Here is a 10,000-nt window from a genome sequence, read left to right on the forward strand (position 1 = left end):
GTACGTGTGTGTGTGTGTGTGTGTGTGTGTGTGTGTGTGTGTGTGTGTGTGTGTGTGTGTGTGTGTGTGTGTGTGTGTGTGTGTGTGTGTGTGTGTGTGTGTGTGTGTGTGTGTGTGTGTGTGTGTGTGTGTGTGTGTGTGTGTGTGTGTTTGGGAGGGTGTCTGTCATTCTGTCCAGGTGTCTGTAAAGCGATTATGATCTGAAGTGTGTTTGTAACAGGAATGACATGGCAGGGCTTCAGGATTCACAGCCGCCTGGGAGTTTTTCCAGTATAACCAGCCCACCAAAATGTTTGTTTAAATTCTCTCCGATGTCTCTCCAAATCAATGAATACTATTTAAAGCTAATAGACAAAGGCTAAAGCATTTCTAATCCATTGTCTCGTTTGTCAATGTGTTAATTTACCTTCAATCTCGGCAATATTATAGGAAAAAAAAAATTAAATAAGAAAATCTTAATTTTGTTACATATCTTATATTAGCATCTGACAAGCTCGCAACAGAAAAAAAATAGTATATTTCACTTGCATATTTGACTATGTATCAAGACCAAAGACAAACACCCCAGGGATCCTCTTTAAATACTTCCTTTCTATATTCCTAACAACAAATGGAAGAAAGAAAATGTGAGCCACCATTTCTCTCATCCCCTGTCTTTCATACAGCAGTAGCTTTGCCCCCCCACACACACACACACATTCACACAGACGCACATTTGAACACTCGTGCTTGAACGTGCTCGCATGCGCACACACACACACACACACAGAGATACACTCACACACTCAGACACAGTACTAGAATGGGCTCTGAGGAGTGGTTTGCGCAGATGAATTGGCTCTTTAGCTGGGCTTTTCACACTCATCCCCCTTTTCTCTTTATCTTTTTGTCTCGTTCTCTCGCTTCAAATCATTTGTAGTCCGTGACTCCACACAGTTCTCATCATTGTCTTCGTCGGTCCCTCCGTCTTGCAATAACTGAACTAACATATCCTCACACTGCAATATATCTATATACACACACATACACACAGTGGGGTGAGGCAGGCGAAATTTGTGTGTGCAGAGGGAGGGACAGAGAACGAGAGTGAGAGCGCGACAGTGTAGAGAAAGATTAGAGAGAGAGAGAGAGAGAGAGAGAGAGAGAGAGAGAGAGAGAGAGAGAGAGAGAGAGAGAGAGAGAGAGACGGAGCATGCGTCGATATAAATGGTATATACTATAAATAAAGACTGAGTCAGTCCCAACACTCAGGCACTACGCTTAACCTTTTGAACCTTTTCATCACTTCTCTCAATCCTCTACTCGATAGTTGTCTGTTGGTCTGCTTTCTTGCTCCAAAAAGGTACTCTATGCGCTGCATTTTCACGTCGTTATTGCTATTTATTTATGTATTTTTGTTACTACAAGCCCCAGCTTGAGTTTGAGTGCTTTCATTCCAATGTGTGTTCCTCTAGTTTGTCTTCCTCTGTTATCTCTCCTTACCCATCTCACTGTCCCTCTCCCTCTCTCCCACCCCACAGGGATGCAGGACTCGCCGCTGGCCAATGGGCACGGTCACAGTGGGCGGGACTTCCTCCGGAAGCAAATGAGAGGGGAGCTGTTCTCGCCGCAGCAGATCGAGGTACTGGATGGCCTGTTTGACAAATAACCCCCTTGTCCAATCCCATCCCGCTCTGAGCTCTGTATGAGCGCTGACTCGGGGAAGGTAAGGGCATGGCAGTGTTCAGGACTCCCAGTCTGAGGCAGAGGCGTACAGAGAGCGACCGATGCTCGCCGTGGCATGCCGGTACAGAGGATGATGCACGGCGAATCCATTGAAAGAAGGAGAAAATATGTAATTGTGTATTTCATGGAGTATACAGTGTATCAATGGACGAGGAGGGGTTAGCTAGCGGTGGGCTGGACCGGAACCAGCAGAGCGTGAACTCTTCATGGATCCACCCAGGGTTGGGCCGTTCCACTGCAGTCCCCAGCTGTGAGGTTTAGCAGCCGCGCTGGGGCAGAACGCGGAGGCAGCCCAGCACAGGCCAGGGTCTGTCTGGGGGAACGTCCGCTAGCTTTTGCCTTTGATAGCGCTCCGTCCATGGGTGCAGCTCAATGACATCAAAACGGGCTCTATTTAGAAGACTCCTGCCCTGCCTTGCTATCCCTTACCACACTGGCATTAAGAAAACACAACACAACACCATATTCAATTGCGTTAACGTTTCCTTGTGTTCAATTATGTTGTGCATATAATATTGATATCCATTCTTGGAATTATAATTTGGATATGGATTGCCTTACACTAATTTATTGTTAACAAGTGCGTGGGGGAATATATTGTTTTTCATTTGCATTGATTTTGTGTCATATCAGAAAATGGCAAGAAAATGGAAACTGAATAAATGTGTTGCCATTTAAAAAGTGCTTGTTTGTGGTCCACCTGTAAGTGGAAACGTGCGTGTGCTGCTGTTGATGTGACAGAGGTGAGGAGGAAGACTGTAATAGAGAGCCAGTCACGCCTGGCCCTATTGACAAACCCATAATCTACTCTCACTACAGGGGTTAATAAGCGTATTGACCTGCTCGCTCATTATGACCTCACTTCCTACTGCTGAGGGTCGCCAATGGTGATACTTGCATGCAGATGCAATGCATGCTGGGATGTGTGTGTTGAGTGTGTATGCATGTGCGTGTTTGCATGTGTGTGTAAGCTGTGTACGCGGAGGTGTGTTTGTTTGTGTTTGTGTGTGTGTGTGTGGGAGCTAGGAGCCTGTCTGCCTGTGTGAGTGTGTGTCCAGAGTGAATCCTAATAGAATGCAAAGTGCTCCCCTAGCTGTTCCTCGGTGTAAATCTGAATGGATCAGACATGTGTTAAGTACGCGGAATAACAAACCAACCAAACCGCCCAGCGTTCCCCTATTCCCCCTCTTACCCTCTCCAAGGGTCCCTTAACACACCTAACCGCCCTGGCAGCCCCATCCCTTTAGTTTCAGCGCCACATTTAGCGGAAAAAGAACACAGCGGTCAGCCACCAAGGCTGGTTTTAGCGCTCACCTTAAACATGGACGCTGTGTGTTTATTTAGTCGGAGGGCCAAAGGACAAGACCACAGCGGCAGAGGAGGAAGTGGCAGTGAATCGGCCACGAGCGGGCCCTAACCTAAGACCCGCGGGGCAGACTTAGCTATTACCTCCATTCAGCCGCCGCTGACCCACATGGGCCTGGAGTGGCCCAGGGCGCGGGGTCGACAGGGATTGGCTGCCCCAGCTCTATAGACTACAACTCCCCAGTATAATACCCAGGATTCATAGGTCAGGCTGCTCTGTGAGCCCGGTCAAGCCCACTGGGGTTGGGGTGAGCAACCGGGGGCATTAACCCCCCGGGTTTGGCTTTGGCGAGGGGTCACGCCAGCTTTTGGGATGTGTGTGTGGGTGTGGGGGGGGGGGGGGGGGGGGGGGGGGGGGGGGGGGGGGTGGGGGGGGTGGGGGGGGGGCTGCATTGTGATTACAAAGAGGCTCTCGTATGCACCCCACCCACCTGCCCCACCACCGCGCTCTCACACATATGTGAACGTAACGCAGACATACACACACACACACACACACACACACACACACACACACACACACACACACACACACACACACACACACACACAGACACACACACACACACACACACACACACACACACACACACACACACACACACACACACACACACAGTCTGTATTCACATACCTCACCTCCCGACACATGCCTGAGCTTGCCTCTGCCAGATGGATGATTGGCAGTCATAGCCTTAATGCTGACACCATGACAGCCCACCAGAGTGTTTGCGTGTGTGTTTGTGCGTGCATGTGTCAGTGTCGGTGGTGGATGGGAGAGGGTGGTCAAGGAGGGTCACGTTGTGTTGTGACTGACGGCTCTTAAAAAGGACGCCTGATGGACTTGGCCCTGCGGTTGAGGTGCCTTTGTGGAGTGTTTGTGTGTGTGTGTGTGTGTGTGTGTGTGTGTGTGTGTGTGTGTGTGTGTGTGTGTGTGTGTGTGTGTGTGTGTGTGTTTGTGTGTGTGTGTGTGTGTGTGTTTGTGTGTGTGTGTGCGAGACTTTGAGAGAGAAAGAGACAGCGAGAGAGGTGTTGTGTTTCAATGAGAACAAGTTGATATTGAGAGAAATTGTATTGAATTCAATTATATAATTATGTATTCTTCTGACATATTGCCGCATCAAATCTGATGACCCTCTGTCATCTGTACTTGAAAGTCAAACCTAATATAACTTGTTACCGTCGGCTCTGAAAACATTCTCAGCAGTAGCTCCTGTATCTCTGGTACAGTTTTCCTTTTCCCTCTGGAATATTCTGCCTTTTTATCTCTTCCCTCTCCCTGTTGGGTTCCCCCAATTCCAGTACCCCATTAAGCTTCTGTATTCATTTGCGTGTGTGTGTTTGTGTGTGTTTGTGTGCACGTGTGTATCTGTGTGAGTGTATTCCTTTGTGTCTGGTTCTGTGTGTTTGTTTGTGTTTGCATGTGTGCCTGTCAGACAGAGTTCATTTGAATTTCCTCTCAATCACTTCCTATTACCCAGGTGATAAATCAACAGCACTAACTGCTGCCCCGGCCAGCCCCACTACCCCAGGGTCCCAATGCCCTCCCCGTATCAGGGGTACCTAGAGAGAGAGAGAAAGAGGGGGGGAGAGAGAGGGAGGGGGGAGATGGGAGAGAGAGATTGAGAGAGCAGAGGTAAACAAAAGGCTGTCTCTTTTCATTCCGTCCATACAGCAACTGAAGAACAGGATGAGGAAGTTCAGAGGTCAACGTTTAGGGCGAGATTGACCACACAGAGGGTCAGATTTCTCCGTTTAATTGTGGAGCAATTTACTGCATGCTTCAGACACCTGTCCATCGTCATAGGGAGATACTACATGCTCTAGTCAAGGCTGTTACATCACCTAGTATTAATAACATCAATATTTTATAGATTTACAATAAAGTTACGGTAACGAAGATCGATCTAAATTACACAGATGAGGTGACTTTTTGATTAAGAACTGACTATACTGTGCTTTAATGAGGACGTGTACAGCAATATTCCCTATTAGGTTACACCAAATATCATGCTTGATACTAAGATAAATCACAATCACACTAATTTAATGAAATCCTTCTGATATAGGGCTTGACTTTGGTTCCTCTCCTTCCCACTTTGAAGCAATGCTTTGGAAGCTGTGCACCAGCCAAGTGTGTATTACTTGGAATGCAGAACCCGTATCCAGATGTGTGTGTGGCCTAATATTATATCAAGAACTCAGAGTTAGAACAGCTTGTTTGCTATTTGTCCTCATTATATAATTTTCTGTGAAGGTTCTACCTTAGCTTTGTGAGGCTAAGATAGCATTTTCTGTGATGAAACATTTGTGTGTGTGTGTGTGTGTGTGTGTGTGTGTGTGTGTGTGTGTGTGTGTGTGTGTGTGTGTGTGTGTGTGTGTGTGTGTGTGTGTGTGTGTGTGTGTGTGTGTGTGTGTGTGTGTGTGTGTGTGTGTGTGTGTGTGTGTTCATGAGATAGACAGCTGCAGAGAAAAAAGCGCGGGAGATCTGGTACATTTGGAAACTATACGGGGGAAGGAGAATGGGGGAATAATATTATGCAAATATGGCGAGCTATCAGGACTGCACTGAATGTGTGTGTGAATGAGTGTCTGTCTGTGTGTGTGTGTGTGTGTGTGTGTGTGTGTGTGTGTGTGTGTGTGTGTGTGTGTGTGTGTGGTGTGTGTGTGTGTGTGTGTGTGTGTGTGTGTGTGTGTGTGTGTGTGTGTGTGTGTGTGTGTGTGTGTGTGTGTGTGGTCGGGATAAGGGGGTGGGATGGGGAGGGTCAGAGGGCCGATTAGGGCTCATCTGTTATTGATGTGAGGTTTGAACCAAACCATTACCTTCCTAGATCAGAATCATCAGGAAAAAAAACAGCCAACCTGCCATGTGGCAGTGAGGGAGAGAGACAGAGAGGGAGAGAGAGAGAGAGAGAGAGAGAGAGAGAGAGAGGAGAGAGAGATTGAGAGAGAGAGAGAGAGAGAGAGAGAGAGAGAGAGAGAGAGAGAGAGAGAGAGAGAGAGAGAGATTGAGAGAGATTGAGAGAGAGAGAGAGAGAGAGAGAGAGAGAGAGAGAGAGAGAGAGAGAGAGAGACGGCGAACGAAAGAGTCACCCACACTTGCTTCATATCTTACGGTTCACGTTGAATTTATCAACTTATCGATCTTCAGTATTGTGAACATCATCCAGCACCCACACCTTCCTCTCCCCTCTGTTCTCCATCCCACCCTCTCTCTCTCTCTCTCTCTCTCTCTCTCTCTCTCTCTCTCTCTCTCTCTCTCTCTCTCTCTCTCTCTCTCTCTCTCTCTATCTCTCTCTCTCTTTCTCTGCCCTCCATTCCACTCTTTTCAATCCGATCCGCCCCCCAGCCCCTCCAGCCCCCCATTGCCCCCCTCTGCCCCCCTCTGCCCCCCTCTGCCCCCACCGCCCCCCCCCACCGCCCCCCTCTGCCCCACCCAGGGCAGCTGCGTCCTCCTCTGATCAGAGCTGATGGCCCTCTATGAGAGGTAGAATTGACAACATTTACGGGGGCGAATGAGAATGATCCATCTTCCTTAGCAGTCCTGTCACCTTACCGGCCAAACTTCATCATGGCCAATTACCACTACTCCCCCCCCCCCTCCCCCCTCCCTCGATGATCCTCAACCCCCATACCCCCCCCCCCCTCTCCCCCCTCCCTCTCTCTCCCTCTCTCATCCTCTCTCTCTCCACTACTACCACTACTCGGACAGATATGATAATGGGGACAAAACTGAGGGAGAGACATTTTGACAAAGGATGGAAAAAAAGTAGCGAAAGAGGGCAAAAGAAAGAAGAAGAAAAAAGAGGCTAAGCCATTCAGACAAAGAAAAGATAGTCAGGGATGTTAACTGGACGAGGGCAGAGAAGATATATATATATATAGAGAGAGAGAAGGTTCTAACAAAAGTAGACAGAAGGAGTTAAGGCTGAAGTGCCCGAGAGCTTAACTCGCGTCCAAGGTGGGAATGTGTGTGTTTGAAAAACAGAGGCAGATCGAGTTTGAGTAGGGGGGGGGGGAGAGAGAGAGAGAGAGAGAGAGAGAGAGAGAGAGAGAGAGAGAGAGAGAGAGAGAGAGAGAGAGAGAGAGAGAGTGTACAGGGTAAGCTCTTATTTGGCAGGTCACAGTCCAGTGGTTGTGTTGTGTGTTGACGAGCACAGGGGTGTTTAAGAGGTCAGTGAGCACAAACACTCACACTCCTAAACACACACACACACACACACACACACACACACACACACACACACACACACACACACACACACACACACACACACACACACACACACACACACACACACACACACACCGCCCATAAACACACAACCAAACACACAAACACGCCAATGCAAGGCATTAAAGGGGTCAGTGCCGTAAATCTCACCTCATCATCTAAGGGGAATTCTGATTTCTGACACCAGTACACAAACAAAAACACACACACACACACACACACACACACACACACACACACACACGTACACACATGTATACATGTACACACACACACACACACACACACACACACACACATACACGTACATACACTTACACACACACACACACACACACACACACACACACACACACACACACACACACACACACACACACACACACACACACACACACACACACACACACAAACACACACTTACACATAGGTACACACACAGAAACACAGAAACTTACACAAATGTACACACACACACAGACACACTCACAGAATAACTCACAGTAAAACACAGCACTTCAAAAAAATCCCTCTCAGAAATTCTTATTTTGAATATGACTGCATAATTAAATGACTGTGGTCATATAGTGCCGACACAATGGCGTCCAGACACACCGTAGACGAATTGGCCATCAGGGCAGCAAGTCATTTTAACCTCACGAAGGTGGAGGAGCCGGACAAATCCATTATCTTTCACACGGTTAATCCATACTTAGTATGGGTCACCAGTGGCCTGCATGGGCCTGCATGGCCAGACACACACACACACACACACACACACACACACACACGCACGCACGCACGCACGCACGCACGCACGCGCGCGCACGCACACACACACACACACACACACACACACACACACACACACACACACACACACACACACACACACACACACACACACACACACACACACACACACACACACACACACATTCACCAACACAGGGTGTGACTTGGGGTCAACCCCAGGTGAGGAGCTCTGCTGGTCATGCATCCGTCTCTATTACAGGGAGTGAGCAGCAGTTAAGCAGGTACACAGAGCTGGCATTAATCCCCATGGAGGGAGGTCCTGAAGGATGTTATTAGTGCTAGTTGTGAGGGGTGGACAATGGATTCAAGGATAGATTATTTTCAAATGCGTTTAGCTGTCAATCACTCCATGTCTAAATAATCTGTCTCTTTAATTAGCCTGTGCGGTGATATCATTTAAAAAAGGACGATTCATCATACATTTGGAAGACACATCATTAGATTAAAGACAGATCATAATTCACAAATTTGTGCGTTTCAAGTATCAAAAAGCAAGATCAAATATGTGTTTTCAGAAGCCGTTACATTGTCAAAGGGATTCTAGAGAGGAGAGAGATAGCGAGACTGAGGGCAAATAAATAAAGAGAAGGAGGAGTGAGCGATGGGGAGCGATCCAGACTTCTGAGATGATCACTCTTCTTATTGTTGTTGGTGTCTGGGGAGGCAGGAGGCTTTTTGTTAACCACACTCTATACCATAAAGCCCTGGCTCAGATGCGTGTGTGCATGGATGCGTGTGTGCGCGCGTGTGTGTATGTGTGTGTGCATATATGCGTGCGCGTGTGTGGGTGAAGATGTGTGTGTGTGTGTGGGTGTATGTGTTTGAGTCCATGTGTGGATGCGTGTGTGTGGGTGTGTGTGTAGGTGCGTGCGTGGCTGTGTGTGTTTGTGGACAAGTGCCCCGATCTCACAGTTATGGACTCTTGAAATGGATGTACACTAAATCCCTGTCTTTGTCAACAGATCAATAAACTCCCCACCGTAGGTTGGACAATGTTAGTACGTGTGGGTGTTTTTGTGTGTGTGTGTGTGTGTGTGTGTGTGTGTGCGTGCGTGCGTGCATGCGTGTGTGTGTGTGTGTGTGTGTGTGTGTGTGTGTGTGTGTGTGTGTGTGTGTGTGTGTGTGTGTGTGTGTGTGTGTGTGTGTGTGTGTGTGTGTGTGTGTGTGTGTGTGGCGTAGAGTCATGGTAGTCTGCTTCTCACAGCGGTGTTAGACTGAGCAGGGCTACATATCTTAAGGCCTGCCTCTGGGAGCCACGGAGGGGACCTACTGTAGTGTCCTGGTGGTATATAAGCTTCCCAATGCACCTGGATCTGTCCTTAAAAACATTGGTTGTCTCCACAGACGTCCGACTACTCGACGATGGCATCACTGGCCGGTGGATTGGATGAGATGAAGAACAGTTTGGCCAATCCAGGATCGGGGGTGGAGTTAGGGGCTAGTGTTCCAGGCCCACAGTCCTATCCGCTGGTTCCAGGTAAGAGAGACACGCCCCTTTCAAAGACCCGATCAAAAGAAAATTTGTTAAAATCGAATTTCAATGGTTCAAATATTGTTTCTGGGGTTTATTTTTTACCAAATTTTATTTTTTTAAATGCCCTAGTTTGGCAATGTTTAATGTAACAAGAACAGATATAATAACACAATAATTTGCAGATGCATATGTTCACAATATGCTGCTGCCTGTGGGGAGTGTTTATAGTATGTGTCCCCCTCCGCCTCCTCCGGCCGACCGGCGGCCCGGTGACGTGTGAAGGCGTCGGGGGATCGCCGCTCCAGAGGCGGAGCCGGGCAGCCCCGCGCCTTCACACACTTAAAGCGCTCAGGGACCCGGGTCCCGGAGAGACAGGGGGAGAGGGA

The 10,000-nt window shown here is 48.2% G+C and overlaps 1 protein-coding gene across 1 annotated transcript in view; it reads left to right on the plus strand.

Annotated features, from left to right (window-relative positions):
- pax5 (paired box 5) overlaps positions 1 to 10,000 on the plus strand; it is a 49,343-nt gene that overhangs the window by 28,919 nt on the left and 10,424 nt on the right. Inside the window, exons 6-7 of the mRNA XM_056585797.1 lie at positions 1,521 to 1,621; positions 9,485 to 9,617. Coding sequence (XP_056441772.1) covers positions 1,521 to 1,621; positions 9,485 to 9,617 — 234 coding nt within the window. The remainder of the gene's footprint in view (positions 1 to 1,520; positions 1,622 to 9,484; positions 9,618 to 10,000) is intronic.

The sequence above is a fragment of the Gadus chalcogrammus genome, chromosome 3 (assembly GCF_026213295.1).
Source record: "Gadus chalcogrammus isolate NIFS_2021 chromosome 3, NIFS_Gcha_1.0, whole genome shotgun sequence".
Classification (NCBI taxonomy): domain Eukaryota; kingdom Metazoa; phylum Chordata; class Actinopteri; order Gadiformes; family Gadidae; genus Gadus; species Gadus chalcogrammus.